Consider the following 20,504-nt stretch of genomic DNA (forward strand, 5'->3'; position numbering starts at 1 on the left):
TGTCTCACATTGGTAACTCCTCCTTGATGTAATAATCTCTGGAGGCAGAGTTATCTCCATGCAGCGTCCTCCCCAGGGCCTGGAAGAGGTCATTTACATAAAGTGATAAAAGATGATTTCTCAACATCAAAGCATCTGATATGAGGCACAGAAGTATCACTCTCCTCAGCAGTCAATCGCCTGTATACCCATATTAATATTTTACATAGGTCAAATGTGGAGACAGATTCCCTTTAACAGATGATATTTAAATTGCGTAAATGTAAAGTACAGCATCTAGGCACTAATAATATGCAGAATTATATGTTGTAAAGGGGTAAAACTAGGAGAATCACTTGTAGAGAAGAATCTGGGTGTAGTTGTAGATCACAGACTAAATAACAGCTTTCAATGTTGATCTGCTGCCTGTAAAACCAGCAGGATATTGTCCGGACAGGAACAAAATTCTAACACTTTTAAAGCTTTAGTGCTGCCTCATCAGGTTCTGGGAAGCAGTTCATAAAAAAAGATGCCTTGGAGTTTGAGCTGAGTACAAAGAAGAGCTAGAATACTGATAAGGAACACGGAGGATCTTACTTGGGGAGAAACATTGAAACATTAGAATTATTAAATTTATTCAGTCTTGAAAACAGACATCTAAGGGGAAACATGACTTAGTAAAAGTACATAAATGGCCCATCCAAAAATAAGGTCAAAGCTGTTCCATGTAATCCTCCCTTAACCACTCTCAACATTTGGGCGTAATAGTACTGAGCCCACATCTTTCCTGGCACAAGTCAGCTGTTTTCAGCAGCTGATATGTGCCTCTAACAGCAGCGGGTGGAATTGCGATCCACCGGCAGCTGTCAATTTCTGACAGTGGCATTTAACTCGCATTTTCTGGAAGCACGTCAGAAATCCCACCCATCGGTTATCTCGTCACATGATCGCAGCCAACTGATGGGTTGGCATGACAACCAGAGCTCTCCAACAGACCTCTATGGTCATAGCCGGATTGCTATGAGCGACGCCCGCCCACCGATTTCCACTACATACAGGCGATCTGATTATCGCCTGTGTTTAGCAGACGTGATAGGTTTATCGCAGTTTCTAGTCTCCCATAGAGACTATTGAAGAATGCAAAAAGTAAAAAAAAATGTAAAAAATATAAAAATATAAAAAATATATTGAAGTTCAAATCCCCCCTCTTTCGCCCCATTCAAATTAAAACAATAAAAAAAATCAAATATACATATTTGGTTTCGACAGGTTCAGAATCGCCCGATCTATCAATATAAAAAAAAGAATTAACCCAATTGCTAAATGGCGTAAAGAGAGAAAAATTCAAAACGTCAGAATTACGCTTTTTTGGTCAACGCTGCATTGTAATAAAATTCAATAGCGGGCAACCAAAAGAGCTGCAACAAAATGGTATAAATAAAAACATCAGCTCGGCACACAAAAAAATAAGCCCTCGCTCAGCCCCAGATCACGGAAAATGAAGAGGCAACAGGTCTCGGAAAATGGCACCATTTTTTCTTTTTACCAAAGTTTGGATTTTTTTTTCACCTCTTAAATAAAAAAGAACCTAGACATGTTTGGTGTCTATGAACTCGTAATGACCTGGAGACTCATAATGGCAGGTCAGTTTTAGCATTTAGTGAACATGGTAAAAAAAAAAAAACAACTGTGGAATTGCACTTTTTTGAAATTTCACCGCATTTGGAATTTTTTTCCCGTTTTTCAGTACATGATATGTTAAAACCAATGTCATTCAAAAGTACAACTCATCCCGCAAAAAACAAGTACTTACATGGCCATTTTGAAAGAAAAATAAAAAAGTTATGGCTCTGGGAGAACAGGAGCAAAAAATGAAAACGCAAAAACAAAAATACCTCTGGTTGTTAAGGAGTTGAAGAAGGTATCTAGGACTTAAAAAAAAACCACAAAATGTATCTTATCACTAACAGGCAGGTGATTGCAACTTACCTGTGAGAGCTGGAATTCTTGCTGGTTGGTAGGTGATGAAACACTTATTTCATGCAATAAAGTGCAATTTAATAATTTAAAAAATCATGCAATCTGATTTTCTGTTTTTTTATTTTAAAATTCTGTCTCTCACAGTTGAAGCATTACTACAATAAAAATTACAGACCTCTCCATCCTTTGTAGGTGGGAAAACTTGCAAAATTGGCAGTGCATCAAATGCTTATTTTCCTCTTTTGCTTTAGTGTTGTCATGAGTTAGAATAGATAGGGGAAGAGGGAGCTTCTTTGCAGGTCATTAAATGCTCGTCTTCTTCAATAACGATTGGTCAGGTGTAGAGATAAGCGGCTCCTGGATACCCGACGTTTACATTAGAAACCAGCGTCCAGCGTCGCTGGTCCTGATCGTTAGGGCTGTCTATGTGACAGCTCACCAGTGATTAGCCTAACGATATCCCAGCGATCCCATCATGTCAGATGGTTGGTGGGATCGCTGGGACATAGTTTAGTATGACGGGGCCTTAAGCGTTCATGGTCAGTGGATATCTCTCTCTCCATCTGTATTTTATGGCTGATTTTCGCTGATCGCTGGTCTCTCGCTGTCACACGCAGCGATGCGTGCTGGCCAGCGGGAGACGAGCGATCGAAAAACGGCCCAGGCTGCTCGAGCACGATCAGCGATAACCGGCAGGGGGGCCGGTCGCTGATCCCTGTCACAAACAGCGATCTCGCTAGCGAGATCGCTTAGTGTGACGGGGCCTTTACACTCTACAGGAGACAGCGAGGACCCTGCTGACACTAAGAGCTTACACTCTACAGGAGAGAGAGAGAGAGAACACCACTGACCATAAGAGCTTACACTCTACAGGAGAGAGAGGACCCTGCTGACCATAAGAGCTTACACTCTACAGGAGAGAGAGAGGACCCTGCTGACCATAAGAGCATACACTCTACAGGAGAGAGAGAGAGGACCCTGCTGACCCTCTAGTCAGATGCTAAAGGGGTAAAATGCCATGTAGAAGGCATCAGATGGACAGAGAATACAGAGACATTATGAGAACAATGAAACTAGGCTGCATATCAGTAATATTAGTATAATGTAGCTATATTTTTTTGAGTTTATGTGACTACGCAGGCTTGGAAGCTCTTTACTGTGGAAAGATTATGGCGAAATAAATTCAACTATGTTGACAACTGTTTTGTGATGTCCCCTCGTGATAAAGTTAGTCACCGCCTGCACAGAATGTGAGAACTGACATATTATTCTGCATCATGACTCACTAAACCTAAACAGTTACTAATTAATTTTTCAGCTAAAAGATAAACCCCCAAAATGTTCCAAATTCATAATATAGCAATTAATTCATTTGTTGTTACCTGATCCTTTTGTGGTTCTTTGGGTCCACCAAATAATGCCCACTCTATCTTTGGGTCCACCAAATAATGCCCACTCTATGTATACAGATCATGTGCATGCCCTCTTTTAATTGCGTAGTAATCTTTATGACAGAGCTGGGATAAAATGCCAAAAAAGAATTCATTCAAAATTGCTTTGATGCAAAGGGATCTATATCTTCTACTGTGATTTTTGAATTCCAATATCATGTCAGGTATGGGCCCATCATAAGAGCTCCTGTGGCCTAAACTGTCCGTATCTACTGTATGTGACTATTAGAAGAGAGAGTAAAGCGGGATTATATTTTATAATGTAGGAGGTCACATGTTATTTTTCCAAACCTCATGCTCTATAGATATTATCAGTTTCAAGCCCATTCAAAATTAAAGGATGTTAGACTAAATTATAGTAGATATAGTTCTACCTTTTTCAACCTTCCTAGTTACTATGTGTGCTGCCAGTTGGAGACAGTGATAGAACAAGAGGTCGGGGATTGCTATATTTCCTCAGATTCCTCTCATACGCATATGAGGCTCCAGAACGTATATATCTCATCCCTAAGGAAAGTGTCCTAGGCCCTCATATACATTAGACTGTCACCTGTACCCATCTATAACGTTCAAAATTAGTTTAATGTGTAAGGGGGCCGTTTAGTCTTGTGTAAAAAAGAAGAAAAAAGAGGTACATCCAACAAGGGAACTCCAGTACAAAATATCAAAGTGAAAAGCATGTATAAATTTTATTGAGAGCATGTACACAACACAGCAAGATAAAAACACTTAAAAACACACAAAGAGCATGTCACAATCATATGATGCTGAAAAAGTGACTTTCCCGCAAAAGATACCCCTATGAAGCAACAATTTGATTTAGGTTGCAAGGATTGATAACCTTTAAGTTAGAGAAAGGAAAAATGGGAAACCCTTACATATCCAGAGGTGAAGTGTTGACAATGAGCGGTCAAAAAAGGGGGAAAAATAACCCAATAACAAATAAAGCCAGTAATCTGCGGGGTAAATCAAAGAGGGAACCGCACCCCACGCGTATCGCCACGTAACATGTGGCTTTCTCAAGGGAGGATGAAGCCCTTGCACAGCCTTAATATAATCTTTTGGCTGTTCTGAATTACTGGGTTCCTTTGCTGCATGGTGCTGTGTTTAATGTGTTGCCCTTTTTTGGGGCTTTTTCACAATATATTATCTATGTTCATATGTTGAGCGTTATAGATATTTCATATTTGGTTTTTTGGCCAGTTGTCTGCTATACTTATACCTAAATCAAATTGTTGCTTCATAGGGGTATCTTTTGCGGGAAAGTCACTTTTTCAGCATCATATGATTGTGACATGCTCTTTGTGTGTTTTTAAGTGTTTTTATCTTGCTGTGTTGTGTACATGCTCTCAATAAAATTTATACATGCTTTTCACTTTGATATTTTGTACTGGAGTTCCCTTGTTGGATGTACCTCTTTTTTCTTCTTTTTTACACAATGTTTTCTTGTACATCCGTGGTGAACCCGTGTTATTGTTAGCTGTGCCCTCCATACCTCATGTTTGGCCGTTTAGTCTTGGGCGCTATTGGTTGGGGAAATAAAGACGGAATACAAAACGCCTGATGAAGACATCGGTGAAACGAGGTGAAACACGTTGCATGGACTTTATAACTCCAGCTTCATGACTGTTGTTTTCATACTTTTTTACAATCAAACACTCATTTAGTCTACATCTAACAGATCCACTTTGTATTCATCTGGACTTTCCAACCAATAAAGGCTAAGGGCGCGATTCATCAAGACCGGTGATTCTCTAGCAAGTCTTGATGAGGGGATGTTTTTGAGCAGACACTCACGATTCATTAAGAGCCTCACACCTCTTAATATATCAGGAGAGGCACACAGTGGCCATTCTTTCACCACAAATATTACTCCAACCTCTCCTGGAGTAAGAATTGTGGCATAGTGAATGCCGCCGCTCGTCATTTACCAGCTCTGCCCACTTTGAAGTAGCTAAATTGTATTTTTTACGAAATCTCATGCTGCGACTTGTTAAAAGCTTTTATTCGCCAGACTTCTGGCAAAAAACTTTGATGAATCACCCCATATGTCCCAGTATTTTTCTCTTGACTGCATGTTAATTATTTGCATGGATACCCAAATGGGTAGGATGTGATTATAGCCCATAGAAGCATAATCTAACCTGGTCGTAAGCAATTTACGCTACCTGCCATTACCACCATGGCCTCTTGCAGATTTTAATTTGTAAACATGATTCATTGGGTTCTTTGTTCTTTGCAGATACATGGGATTTACGGTACGTTTATGACTGTTATACATCAGAGCACTACCTTTCTTCTGCTAACACCTGGCAAGCTTCTACTTTATAGACAGTCCACTAAATTCATACATATGTCTATCTATAATAATCCTTATTTTTATATAGCGCTAACATATTCCACAGCGCTTTACAGTTTGCACACATTATCATCACTGTCCCCGATTGGGCTCACAATCTACATTCCCTAACAGTATGTCTTCGGAGTGTGGAAGGAAACCGGAGAGCCCAGAGGAAACCCAAACAAACACGGGGAGAACATACAAACTCCTTGCAGATGTTGTCCCTGGTGGGATTTGAACCCAGGACTCCAGCACTGCAGTGCTAACCACTGAGCCATGATGATATGGTGTCTGTTCAAGAGGCCCTGGTACTGAGGACAGCTAGTCGCCAGTTGATGCTACTGGTGTAAGGTAGAGCGTCCTTTTGTTTTGTTTTTTTAAGGTGGTTGGTAATATGCCACTTGTATGGTCAGGGAAAGTGATGTCTAGCTGGTGCTCAGCCGAGTATGGGTTCAATTGTGTTTTGTACCTTGATGTAAAATCTTTAGGCTACATTCACACAATGAGTTTTTGGTGAGTTTTTTTTCACACTACATATTTTTAAAAAATTCAAGTATCTATTTTACTTAAAGGGTAGATAATGGGGGAAAAACTGCAACATCAAAAGCTCATGGTGGGAGCGTAGACTTACAATATTCCGTAGGACATCAATAAAGATCAGAATAAGCTCGAGTTGAACTGACCTTCTGTGTCACTGTCTCTGACTACATCTGCTCCCATTTTTCCTGTTGCTAATCTTCCACACCAGATAATCAATGACAAAGATCAGAGGAAGATATATAGGACTTACAGTGCTGTAATTTGGCATCACAATATCATGACTAGACTGACAGTGTAGAAAATTACATATTTTACTGATGCTTATGGGGGACATTTGTCCATCGACGTCCAGAAATGTGACATTTAAACATTTTTATTTGCTACAGATTATAAGTTATCGACTGTATGGAAATGTATAAAGACAACACTCGCAATGGTTTGCGGTAGCAATATTTATTAAGGTATCGAAAAATACATTTATAATCTCTTTTTTTTCCTTCACATTAAGTGCAAAGTAAGCACCAATAAGACTTTTAATTTATACTCTGTCATATACTTTTAAAATATATACACTCCTATTAAAATCTATATTTTTATGCAACAAATGGAACAGATTTTAAAACGCACAAGTTCACATTAAGTCATGTATAGCAGTGTCTGTACTTCAAGTTTTCTTTTTAAGACATAATCTTAATTCTTACGGACAAAGAAGCAAATACCCCACACTCCGCCCGCCATGTTAGTGCAACATTATTTGTGGAAGAAAATCAGTAGAGGCTACGGTTGGCTAAGCTGTAAGCGACGTCTCACATTATGAATGATTTGCCTATGTCTGTCGACTTTCACATTTCATTAATCAGATCCTAATACTCACTAAGGGATTAGAGATTTCACCTAGAGAAATAAGTGCTACCAGTTTGTGCCGCCAGAGATAATGAAATACTGGAGCAAACGGATCTCGGCACAGATGGTTGGCCTGACTTCTCGTCCTACTGGAAGGAAGCTCTAACTTCTCGGCCCTTCAGTGGCTGTGGTGGGCGATAGTTGTCCACCATGTGGCAGGGGCTGTCATGTTCATTATTGAAGTAAAGGCCTCGCAGTTTTGACATCTAAAATGAACAAAACGAAATGCTGTCAGGTCTTTGGAAAAAAATACCTAAAGTTTTTGGCAACTGCACAATTTATCATCCATGTTATTACTGCACAATGTTACAGGCTCAAAACTGAATATTTTTTTTTTAACAATTTTATGCATTTTAAAGCATACACTTATGGTATCTGAATGTCAGACTTGTATAAAGGATTGTAGATTTATACTGTCTTTTATAATTGTTACAATGTGATACCCCAATATAACCAGTCATGGGAGATAATGGTGCTAAACAAATATATCAGCATAATATAAAGAAAAGGAGTCAGAATTTACTTAAAAGAAAACTTATCTGTCTGACCCGAAAACATCCTATCATGAGCTCTTGCTGTTTCCTCTTATCCTCACTGTGAAGATGCAATCCGGGGCCCCCAAATGGGCTCATTTCTGCCATTAAAAACACCTTCTGAGTTACTCTGATCGTGTTACAGGGGCCCAAAGGGTGTAAGAAAAGATTCTCTTGTCTATCTAGCTGCTTAGATGCTATGGTCACTGTTCACCACAGACCTGAGGGGGTTAAACTGCCAGTATCAGGGCTTGCTGTAATAGCAGTAGATCATCCACTACTTCCCAAAATGCTTATTACAGTTTACACAGGCAGACATGTAATGGATCTGTCCTCTTCTGATCTGTGCAGATTGCTTGCCATCTCTCACAAATTGTCTACAAGACTCTTGGAAAAAGAGGAGATCTCCTGTACTCCAGGTAGAGCTGACAAACCTCCTGGGCATCAGCAAAGCCTGGCAGAAACCAGCGTCTTATGGCTTCTTATGCGTGATGTTGGAATTATTAGTACCCCAGTGTCCAATCGCAGTATCAGGGGTTGTGAACATGGCATGGAGGGCTAGAGGAGGTGAGACCCGGTTACAGGAGAGTGCTACATGCAAACATTTGTTAGCAGATACCCCATGGACAACTTGGTAAATTGCCATAGCTTAAATGAGTCCGTGTGAATGCAGCCTTGCTATATTATTTTTTGCAAAATACCAAACTTGCTAATATAAAAATCATGATGATAAAACACATTTCTGCATAGTTTGTGACATTCATTTGAACATAAAGACTCATTTTGGCGTTTTGGAATACGACATTAATTGTCATGGCAATGGCAGAAGGCACGCTAGCACGGGCGCAGACCCACTGGCGCTGACCTGAATACTATGAATACAATTAGTGTCATGTAAAATATTGTACTCGGGTACATATTAAGAATAAAGGACGTCCTGGGTGAACTTTAGCGAGGCACGCAGTTTATCAGAGGGCCTCTGGTGGTTGCGAGTCACTGTTGGTCTGAGATAAGGGAGTTTCCTCTGTGATGAAAAATGAAAGTCACGAACGATCTCAAAATCTTAAGTTGCATACGTTAGTTAGCTGCTCCTCAGCGCTTATCACTACCTAAAACTTATATTTTTTCTGATACACAGGTTACATCTAAGCATGCATCTGTGTTATGACACGAGATGAATTAATACACATGAACTGTAGGCCCTGAGCCATAATCAGACTATTTTCTTCTCGCACACTCAGTGGTTTTATTATGTTTTCTTGCAACTACCTTGAATTTGGGTGCAGGATCCCACATAAACCACAACACGGCACCCTTCACTCTAGATAATGTACTGTAAAGGGAACCTGTCATCAGATTCATGCCGCTCAAACCACAAGCAGTATGACTCAGAGACTGGTGGCTCCATTGCGGACAGGTATGTTTTTTCCTGAAACTTTCAGATAAAACAGAGTTTGCAGAGAGTGCACTGGATTAGTCACGTCTCCCTATGGCCGACTTTACCCGGCTCTCCTCCAGGTGATAGGTGTCTCCCTATTTAGGCACATGGAAGAGACCTGTCAATCGGTGCAGGGAGAAGCAAGCTGAGGTACGTGCCGGACAAGTCACGGTTCCCCCTAAAGTTCTTGGCTGGTTCTTCAAATTATGTTTTCTATGAAACGCCAAAGCATTTTAAAGTAAGACATACCTGGCTCTGGTTCATGGTGCGCGTGGTTTGGGCAGCATGAATCGCGTAACCTTTAAATGTCTTTGATGTCGACTAAAAATTACACTGGACTGGGCAATAGGAAAGGACATGATTTCTGGAGTCCCACTGCTGAGGCCTCAGCTTGTAGGTACCCACTACCTACAAGTGTCCAATTCTCCATCAGGACCGCACAAGGACTAAATAAAGCATCGCACAGTTCCCGCAGAAATCATGCCCTCACGCTCTAAATGGGGCATACTGGGCCCTTCGAATTCAGTGCTGCGCTTTGTAGCCACTCTCCACTCCGACAATACAGACATCCTTAATTGAATCATTAGGTGCATAAAACTCTTCTGTCTTCTTCTCAAGAATATATTTTATCAGCGATGCCATAATATGGTGTAACATCGGTTTCCTTCCTGATTTTCAGACACCAGGTTTGCAGGGGGCTGCAGCACTGCCCTGCACAGCTGGATGTCCTTTTTTTGCATGGAAACCAGAGCTGCGTCCCCTTCATTTCCAGCATTGGGGGGGTCATGGGGGGGTCATCGCACCCATCAGAACCCCCTCAATCATGCAGTGATGACATATCCTAGTGATAAAACTTTAGGCCAAACTTTTTTGTATTGATTCATATCCTAATATATATTTATATCAGTCAGAGTTGATTTACTGATGCAGACCTCCCAATGTCCTGCTTTTTTAAAAGGGAACCAATCACTATGATATTACAGTCCAGTCTGCAGGCAACATATTCTAGAGCAGGAGCAGCTCAGCAGACTGATATATAATTATATGAAAATGGATTCAGTATAACCTGTTTTCTCATCATTGAAACCTCTGCTGTATTTGGGATTTTCAGTCCAGTGGGCGGTCCCATCAGTGACTGACAGCCACCTCTGTATGCACATTAATACAAAGGAAGCTGTCAGTCACGGATACGACAAAAAATCCCAGAACAGAGATTGTACTAAATCTTTTATCACAAAATTATATATCTACTCAGTTCCTCCTGCTGTATAACATGCTGCATGCATATTGACCTGCATTTTAAAGGTGGCAGGTTCCCTTTAACTGATAAAACTCTCTTTCCTGCACCCACCCCTAGCGGCTTACTGCACTCTGACCTTACTAATACAACAGCATGCATTAAGCTCCTCCTAGTGGTGGCTACAGGCAGAAAGAATTTTTCATTTACCTCTGTAGCTATGTAGGAGAATTGGAGTTCTTTTCCAAAAAGTCTGAGCTCTGACTGGTATAAAGATAGATTTAAAATTATAATTAATAGAGAACGCAGAATCCAAAACTATAAGAAAATATGAATGAATGAAGAATGAATTAATGGATTAAACAATGAATGAATCAATGAATTATGATCACCATCGATTTTTTAAATGATCTTCAAAATATCAGTAAATAACAGACAGATTACACACCTGGTCACAGCTCACACTAATTGGCTCTTTAAGGACGTGCCAGACAACACACTGCAGGAGAGGAGGCGTCGTCAGGGATCCCTTATAGGTCCAAAAATCCAAGGATTTTGGAAGTAAACCTGAAGGATCAAAATTATGGAAAGGAGCCTCTTTTCCCTAAAAGGATAAGAATATTTAGGATTTAACAATCATACAGCATAATGGATAGAAACAGATTCATATTACTCCAACCAAAGCACTGATTTGCCTCACATTGGGCTTTTCTGACCATTTTTGGATGTTCTTATGAAGAACATGGGTAGGAATAAAAAGGTATACAGTATGTCAAGAAATCTAACCTATCAGAAGGTAAGACTCTCAGATTGGCCTTATACAAATCAGATTATTCGGATACCGATTGTGGATCAGCGGACATTTTTTTTTTTAGCGTAAAGGCCTTTATCAACGTTAATGTGGTGCTGTTGACGATGCAAAATAAACCTGTAACATAACATTAGATATGTTTGGCAGTCACGTCACACGTAGAGATGAGCGACTTTGCCTTTTTTAGGGTCGAGTCGGGTTTCATGAAACCCGACTTTCTCAAAAGTCGAGTCGAACGAAATCGGCCGACTATAGGGAAAAGTCGGGAAAAGTCGTGAAACACGAAACCCAATGCAAGTCAATGGGGAGAAAAGTCGGCAGTGAGTGGAGGACTATAAACACACCTGGCATGAATTTTAACCCCAGAGGCGGCAAAATCTCTCTCTCTTCTCCCTCTCCCTCTCTCTCTCCCACTCTAGCTACGCTCCCTCTACTCTCCACTCCACTTCTCTCATTGGCTGAAAAAAGTCACATGCAAGCATTCGGCGAAACCCGACTTTGACGCTTGGGTCGCCGACCGCATGGCCAACTTCATACTGTGGTCGGGTTTCGTTTCATGAAACCCGACTTTGGTGAAAGTCGGCGACTTTTGAATCTGACCGACCTGTTTCGCTCAACTCTAGTTACACGTTGTCCTCAGCGTGTATGAGTTCAAAGATCATAGTTTTTTAATTCCATGCTACTGAATATATTCCATATTTAGAACTGAATCCCTCAAATGCCCAGTATGTCAGTCTCTTAGTTTGTGACAGGGAACATGGAAACGCCGATCATTACCTTTGTTGGAATTAATGATAAGGCATCAATCACTGGCTGGAGCTCAGGCGTGGAATTGCCGACCTGTAATGCACAAACACGACTTGAAATCACGACACGTAACAGCATAATACAACGTAAACCGGTATAATGACACGCAACAGGCAATTGACTTTCACTTAAGGCTATGAATTTTTGTTTTAGTCTCCGAAACAAAGCAGTAATTATAGTCATTATAGGTCGGCAGAGCAATTAGAAATTCGTTTTGATGATTTTATTTTGTACAAAGCAAACCAAACGCAAAAGGTGAAAGTTAGCTGAATGCTAAAAAATAATAGATAATTCCATTATATTGTATAGTATATAAACAATCACATGTGATTGGATCCTCAGGGGATTTTCATATTTTATAACGTAATGGAATATCGGTAGGATATGCCAGCGCTTCTACATTGGCGGGAATCTAACTTCTCTGACTCTTGAGGCTTTTCAGCGCTAATTAAGAAATGTGGCTCCTTTACAAATATTCCCTGCACAACTGCAAAAAGGCTCAATTGAAATTTTTGGGATCATAAAGGGTTTCTGAGGTCATACCTCGATCAATCAGAATATTATGGCATATGATATGCTATAAAGAAGGCAAACATTATGCCCACCACCCAATGAATCGATGTCCTGTGTGCCATTTTTGGAGTTATTTTGTGCTACCCTATACATAAATGCTGGAGTGTGATGTATGTGTGCACCTTTAGGTTCGGAGTTGTATCAACAGGCAAGTAGTGCTGCCATGTCCTGTCATAATGACTGACACCTGGAATGTTGATGTCTCAGGCGTTAGCTAACATGAGGAAGTGATTTAGTCAGTGAGGGCCTAGGAGGCGTCTGACACTGATGTGAACTTGAGACTTATGGCCCTTGAGCGCTGAGCCACGATGCTGATAGGAAGTGAGAGATTGTGGTTTGTCATCAGAGGAGAGAGCTGTAGGACCCCGTGTGGTGTTTAGCGTCCTATGTAACTGTTAGAACTGGTCTTGTCAATCGTGCGAGTATTGGTGCGCTGGAGACTAAAGCAGGTTACGTTGTGCCTAAGGGGATACTATGCAGAGGTGTTCCATGAGTTTTTGAGGACCCTGATGATAAAAGTGACAAAGTGGTGGCATCTAAGAAAGTTGGCATGCAGTCACCAGAGAGTAGATGGTAAACTGACAGGGAAAACACTTGACACTAAGTAACGTGGGCCAAGAGTGCCTACAGGTTTAACAGGATAGGAGAATCTTTAGCTAAGGGCAAGGTCAATCCTTCCAAAAGGCAAGGAGAGTTGTGAGGAACTTCAGCTGTGGGGAAGGCGATAGCTCTATCAAGAAGGGGCTAAACTGAGCTTCAACTTATGAGAAACTAGCTTTTAACATATAGATGGCAGCTGACTGTGCCATAACGTGACTGGAATAATTGGTTTTTGGGATTTAGTAGGTAGACAGGAGTAGGAGTGCTATCATAGGGGTTTCCTGACAGTAGACCCAGTAGGGTATAAGAGTAGGGCATGGAGTGTCCTTCCTTCTGAAAAGTTTGTGAAGTTAGTATGTTATGCTATGTTACCACCTATTGTGGTAGTCAGTGTGAGGATAACCTTGGCCTGTGGTTTCTGTTAAGTGACACTGACCAATCTGAAGTAAAAGTAATGGATGTTGTGTTCCCGGCCACTATCTGTTATATGTGTACGTGTATTTTATTAATCAAGAATATTATATTATTTAGGCGTATTGTGTCTTTCTTTAGGGATTATCACCATTTACAAAACTTAAGTTCTACAGTGTGAGGAAAATAAGTCAATTACTCTACAGACTGTAATTCTAACAGAAAAGCTAAGAAATAGGATTATTGATCCCTACACCAGCAGGCACAAAGCATTATCTTCAGAAGCTCAGAACATCGAGTAAGTCCATTATCATTTCTGCCCAGGCCATATCAGGTCTAATATCATTCTCAAATCATATTCTTCTTAAAGGAGAGCTTGGCTAAAAAATAACTTATTACTTCATTATGTGTAAGCCTGCATGTATAATATTAAGCACCTTTGTTTACAGCTTTGCCTTATTTATCTTGCACTATTGCTTAAATGTATAAGGTTTCACTGGGCTTTTATGCAAAATGCTACATTAAGGCCGGTTTCACACTAGCGTATGGAGGAGCTGCGGAGGGATGCGGACTTCCTCCGTGAAGCTCCGCCCATGGCCGCACCTCCTCTGGTCAGCTCCGCCTCCGTTGGCATGCGGCCTGTGTACCCTATCTTTAGCATTGGGTATGCAGGCCGTGCCAATGTATGCAGATGCTTCCGCATGCGTAATTTTGATGGTGCGGCGACCTGCGCATGCCGACAGAGGCGAAGCTGACGGGAGGAGGTGCGGCCGTGGGCGGAGCTTCATGGAGGAAGTCCGCATCCCTCTGTAGCTCCTCCTTATGCTAGTGTGAAACTAGCCTTAGCGTTCTTCTAGAGTCATGTTACTGGAGTGCTGTGCATTGTGGGAGCTCAGGTGCCAATTATATAGTTAAGGCGTTATTCTCAAGTTCTTTCACGTGAAAACAAGTAACTTTACAATTTACTTCTTTTAAAAAATCCTCCCTGTTCTCAAGAACGGAGTGATTTTTATTTTATTATTTACTTCTCATTACCTAGCTGATAGACTGCAGTGGCAGCTAGAGTCCTAGGCAAGGAGTGGAGCACTTGCAAGCGCTTTTCTATGGAGCTTGTAAGCGCTGTTCTAAAGCTGATTGGATCGCTAGAGCGCACTGGCCAGCTTTAGTGATACTGCACTCCTTTTTTGCTGCACAACTGGTCCAAATCATGGACAATCATTCAGTAACACACTGTCCCCTGGCAAGCAAAAAGCTAGGCACCTGGAGAGTAGTGCACTCCTGAGAAGCAACCGTGAGAAAATACCTCCAACTTCTCCAAGTAAATGGAGCGAAATAAATCTGCAAACACCCTGACAACACAACTTTAAAAAAATCCCAATCTTCCAAAGATAGCAAAGCAAAGTATTTCCTCACAAACACTTATATTATTATTATTTACATTTAGAAATATGAAATATTGCAAAAATGTGGTATTTCAATTTTCTTTGTAAAGAAAAAATATACATTATACAAAATCAACATACACATGTTCAGATCTATAAACTTGTACCTAAAGTAAAATCTTTACTGTCTTATAATAACAAAAGTTATAAAGCATATAACAACACCATTCTTAGGAAGCAGATAGGACAAGAACAGAAGATGGGAAGGGTGACTGGTCAAACTGGATCTGTTTAGTCTACAAGCAACTACCCAAAACAGTGGCATGTACGCTGCGTGTATGGAATCACAATACACCCACAATTGTTGGAATTATCACCATCTTTACAACTATTATTACACACAAAATTTGACCTTTATTTGTTAAAGGGAGACTGTCACCTTCACTACATTACTTCCTCTCCATTATCTTCCTCCACCACTACATTATATTCCTCTCCATTATCTTCCTCCACCACTATATTACATCTCTCCCTATTCAATTGTTACAGGGTCTGTAGACTTTTCCAGGATGAATCAGAACCCCGGTGGTCCAGATGAAGTCATAAGTGACTGGAATCACTTTTTTTTTTTGCTCATGTATTCATACTTGATTGTGACATCAAGGACATAGCGCGAGGAACCGTAGGTCAGGGCTATGTAAAGTAATGGTGGCAGTATAGGAGGCTTGAGGAACCTGACAGGTCCTCTTTAAACCCTTGTTGCTTGATGATATTGTTTCTATAGGGGGTGCGGGTGTATGGAGCAAGCTGTATTATACAGCCAGCACCTTCCTCTACCAGCAGTCATCGGAGCTAGCTCAGTTTATCAAAATATAAACTTAGTTAACAAATAAGGTAAATGTCATAACGTAAAAACAGATTCGAAATGCCAAAATTGCTGTTTTTTGGTCGCAGCACCTTCAAAATAAAATGCAATCAAGAACAATATAAACATCATTTGCACCCCAGTATCAAATCATTCAAAACTACAGTTTAGCATGCATAAAACCAAGCCCTCACACTGCTCTATCCATGAAAAAGTACAGAGTTATGGGGTCTTACAAAATGGTGACACTAACCAATGTGGTTTTTTTACAAAGAAGCATCATGTTGCCAGGTCATTATTATTGCATGATGAACACCGTAAAATTGAAACCCAATAATCCACGGTGGAAGTTATTTTCACTATTTCACTTCCCCAGGGCTTTTTTTTCCAGTTGATTATATGGTAAAGTAAATGGTGGGATTCAAAACTGTAACTCTTCATACAGAAGAATCAAAATCTCACAAAAGTTATAGCTCTTTGGAAAAAAAAGGGAACAAAACAACAAATGTGCAAAGACAAAACTTGGCGATGGAGGTAATGGGTTAGATAATCTAGTTTGTCAGGGTGTAAGCACAGTCACCTTACAGACATGTGGTAATGGGACGTCTACAGACTTGGGGTACAGGGACATTGCAGACCAGTGACACAATACACATCAAGTAACGGAACCAGATGATAAAAGCTGCAGGTTACAACTGGAACAACATTTCATCGGCACAAGAACTACACAAGTCTCTTGCATGTTATGCTTTAGCTCTCTGTATACAAGTGATGTCAGATCCTTCTGTTTTTGGGAGGATTTATTGGCACGGTTATATATTAGGGAGTCATTCAGATTTCAGGGGAAGGAGGATCGGGAATGTTTTACTTTAAAAAAAAGATCTTTTTTCTGTCAGAAATAACCCATGTGGAAACTACAAGTTTTCATCTCGCGTTTTCAATAAATTTGCCAAGTTGGTGGAAAGGTCAACAGCTACCCTTGAGATGTAGGATACAGAGGTCGCCACTTTGATTAAGCTTTGTGCTTTGACACCTGCACTTTTTGCGCCACTTTGGTTAAGTTTTGTGCCTTCGCACCTGCACTTTTTGCATAGTGCAATTGCTCATCATAGTAAGTACTGTAAATAATTAGCAGCCACTGATGTAAATACTATAGGTGCGTTATGCTAATGGGTATGGTGCCTCGGCTGCAAGTTACGAGCCACAGTATGATGAAACAGTTGCTGTATTTATGCTACATCCATTATAGGAGAGGGCACAGACAGAGGAGGGTCCCTGTGCAAGAACAATATGTGGGCACTCTGAAGTCCAATAGTTCACCATAATGCACAATTTCACCTGCTTTGGAGATAGAAGTGGCCCCTTTAACTCTTGGGCCCCTGTGCGGCTGACCAGTTGCACCACTAGTATGTCCACCCAATGATCCAATATTAATATTTTTGAATTAACTAATTTATTTTTCCTTACCTGCAGGAATACACCAACTACCGCAAGTCCATCGCAATGTTTCACAGCTTGGCCAAAACTGTCGTACTTTGTATTCCAGTGGACCAAGTGAAGCTGCCAATGAAACGCCAAAGACGCAAAGTTAATATTTTGCAGGGAATAAGAGATAAAGACAAAGCAAAACCACAACAATGGCTGATCCTCAGAAGCCTCACTGTTTTCGACTCATATAATAAATAGCACCAGGCCATGTAAGCTATATTTGTAGTGACAGGATAGAAAATATTTCATGTTTAGTATGGCTTACAAAATTATGTATCATGAGTGATAGATCAGTATAAATGTGCATGATCCAAGCAAATCGTGACTATTTAACCTAGTTTTATCTTTCTACATGATCACACCTCCTGATGAAGCTAGGGGAGTGTGAAACGTGTCAAATTGCTCGGCTCCCCACTGCTTTAGCAATGCTTATAATTAGGTTCATGCCTGGTGGCTTTCTCATCAATTTATGTGAACCATGTAGTTGTGGCACTTATCCAATGTCATCAAGAATATCTTGGCTTCTAGAAGAGCTTGTAGATCAGATTAATAGGCCACCTGTAGGTCTACATGGAGATCTAATTCGCTATTGGATGACATTGAGCCCAGACATGCACATTTGTGTTATGTATTATGTCTACTTGATAAATGGATGCTGTTGGATAGTGTTTCTACAAAGAGACCGACTTTTACATTTTTGGATAAATTTTCCTCCAGTTTTGATGGTGTAAGGGGGTAAGATATGATGTCTTTCATGGTTCTCTTCTCTCCGATTGTCTTCCAGTTCTTAATGTTTACAGACGTGTTTTTATGATAATTGCCTGCGGTACTGCTATATGTATAACTATGTATTACCGCTCATTGCTTATGATATAGCCACTTGAATGTGTTACCATCTCATATAGAAAACTGTATATACTACCTTGTATTCCTGTATCATAATATTGCATATATATTATATGTTCTTTGTGTATGTACAGTCAGGGAAAGTTAGTGCATCATTCTTGGGACATTAGAGGAGGGCACTTTAAGGCCTCTTTCACACATCCGGTGTCAGGGGTCCGGCGGCGTGCGGCGAAAAGCCTGCAGCGGTGACACTGGATGTACATGCGGCGCCTGATGCGGCTTGGAGGACATTTAAAGGAGCCGCAGCACCGGGGGACGAGAGAGCCAGCCGGAGAGAGACCGGGAGATGAGAGAGCAGTCAGAGAGACAGCAGGGGACGAGAGAGCAGCCAAAGAGACAGCGGGGGGACGAGAGAGCAGCCAAAGAGAGAGCGGGGGGACGAGAGAGCAACCAAAGAGAGAGCGGGGGACGAGAGAGCAGCCAAAGAGAGAGCAGGGGACGAGATAGCAGCCAGAGAGACAGCGGGGGACGAGAGAGCAGCCAAAGAGAGAGCGGGGGACGAGAGAGCAGCCAAAGAGAGAGCGGGGGACGAGAGAGCAGCCAAAGAGAGAGCGGGGGACGAGAGAGCAGCCAAAGAGAGCAGGGGATGAGAGAGCAGCCAGTGAGACAGCGGGGGACGAGAGAGCCAGCCAAAGAAAGGTATGGAGCATATGGGGAGAGAGAGAGGGAGAGAGAGATGGGAAGGGGGAGAGAGAGAGAGATGCGCCCCTGGCACTTGTGGGGTTAAAACTCACAGTGCCCGGGCATGCGCTGTTGAAAAAGCCGGTTCGGCGCTGCAAAAAAACGTTGCAGCCAACGTTTTTTGCAGACGCCGGGTGGTGCATGTTTGCCGTATCCGGCAAAACCTGGAGGCGCCGCATGTCCATCCGGCACGATTCGGCGATCATTACATTCTATGTGAAAAAACCGGATCCAATTCCGGATCCGGTTTTCACAATTTTCGCCACATCGTGCCGGATTTAAAAAAACGGATGTGTGAAAGTAGCCTTAGTACATAGTTCCCCCATAGACCGGATAGTTGTAATTATGTTGTGGGCCACTAGATGGGGGTAAACTAGTGGGACCTGATAGGAGGTTCATAGAGGGTTAATTGTGGGAGGGGCTGCTGAGAGCTAAGGTTAGTGATGTAGTGGTTTAATCAGACGGGGTCAGGGCACCCAAGTGTCCACATGGGCTATAGGCCCGGACAGCTTGGCAGTCACGTATCGTTAAGCCGTTATAGCCCATGTTAACCACAGCCACTGCGTGTCTTAGTAGTGGGTCAGAACAGGAAAAGGAAGATGTGGCGTCTTACAGCCTGGGCCAATGCTCTTATGGCAGAAGTTGGCTGGACTAAGGAGATAAAAGGAGTTGGAGCTTCGACAAGATCGGTACAGACGGGCCGGATGCTTCACCGGGCGTCACCAAACGTAGTGAATTCATTTCTGGGGCGAAACAGGCTGAATGAAATGTCATTATAGTGAGGTCAGACCTGGAAGGAACTGGGAAGCAGTCTAGTATGGTCTGGTCCGGGCATGTACTGCACAGAAGTGACAACAGGTAAGGGAAAGATCAGGAAGCAAGCAAATGTTATATTGTACCAACTGTGGATGTAACGTGTGAAATCCTAAGTAAAAAAAGTGTTAAAGTTGTCTCGGACTTTGTCTCCATTGATGGGGGTCGCCTAGAAGAGGGACCGTTATGACCTGGGAAGTGCCCGGGTGAAGATAAATCTGGAGATGCAGGTATGCCGAGGAGCATAGTATTGTTTCATGTAGGGGAAGGGGAAGGGCTGGGCACAGCTGCCACCGGAATACAGGTCACGACTACAGTCCTGTCCCTCCCTTACGGTGGTATTTGTGATTTTATTTTAGTTTAGAGGGTCTTTTTTATTATTTGAGGACTTTTTAGGTTATACACAAACAGATCACTAACACACATAGAAACTGAGAAAGGACATGGGAACAATTAATTTATGATGGTTAAGAATGCATGAATGATATCAATCTTGATCAAAATAAAAGAAACTGATCTGTTGCCCTGATGATCATGAAAGGCCCTTGGCACCGTGACGTGTCCTTCAGAGTTTTAATAATTTTACAAGAAGCAATGTGATTTTCATACTTTAAAATCCAAAAGCCGAAGCTTCTAATTACACAATAACATGACTACAATTCAGTATCCCTCATCCTGCAGAGTTTGGGGGCTCCGAGAGACCAGGTAAAATGAACTCATTGTAGAGTAGAGCATTTCCACATTTATCATCTTGCTCTGTCCACA

At 41.5% G+C, this 20,504-nt stretch overlaps 1 protein-coding gene across 4 annotated transcripts in view; it reads right to left on the reverse strand.

Moving 5' to 3' along the window:
- Positions 1-6,728: 6,728 nt before the first annotated feature.
- The window catches only part of LOC141053183 (carbonic anhydrase 2-like), a 54,803-nt gene continuing 41,027 nt past the window's right edge, over positions 6,729-20,504 (reverse strand). For all 4 annotated transcript variants that reach the window (XM_073550552.1, XM_073550551.1, XM_073550550.1 and 1 more), the window contains exons 5-8: positions 17,319-17,411; positions 11,991-12,053; positions 10,851-11,006; positions 6,729-7,400 (exon numbers count right to left, since the gene is read on the reverse strand). In XM_073550552.1, the coding sequence (XP_073406653.1) occupies positions 7,281-7,400; positions 10,851-11,006; positions 11,991-12,053; positions 17,319-17,411 (432 nt within the window). In that variant the 3' untranslated portion in view covers positions 6,729-7,280. The remainder of the gene's footprint in view (positions 7,401-10,850; positions 11,007-11,990; positions 12,054-17,318; positions 17,412-20,504) is intronic.

The sequence above is a fragment of the Dendrobates tinctorius genome, unplaced genomic scaffold (genome assembly GCF_039654945.1).
Source record: "Dendrobates tinctorius isolate UK_male_01 unplaced genomic scaffold, ASM3965494v1 ptg000165l, whole genome shotgun sequence".
Classification (NCBI taxonomy): Eukaryota; Metazoa; Chordata; class Amphibia; order Anura; family Dendrobatidae; genus Dendrobates; species Dendrobates tinctorius.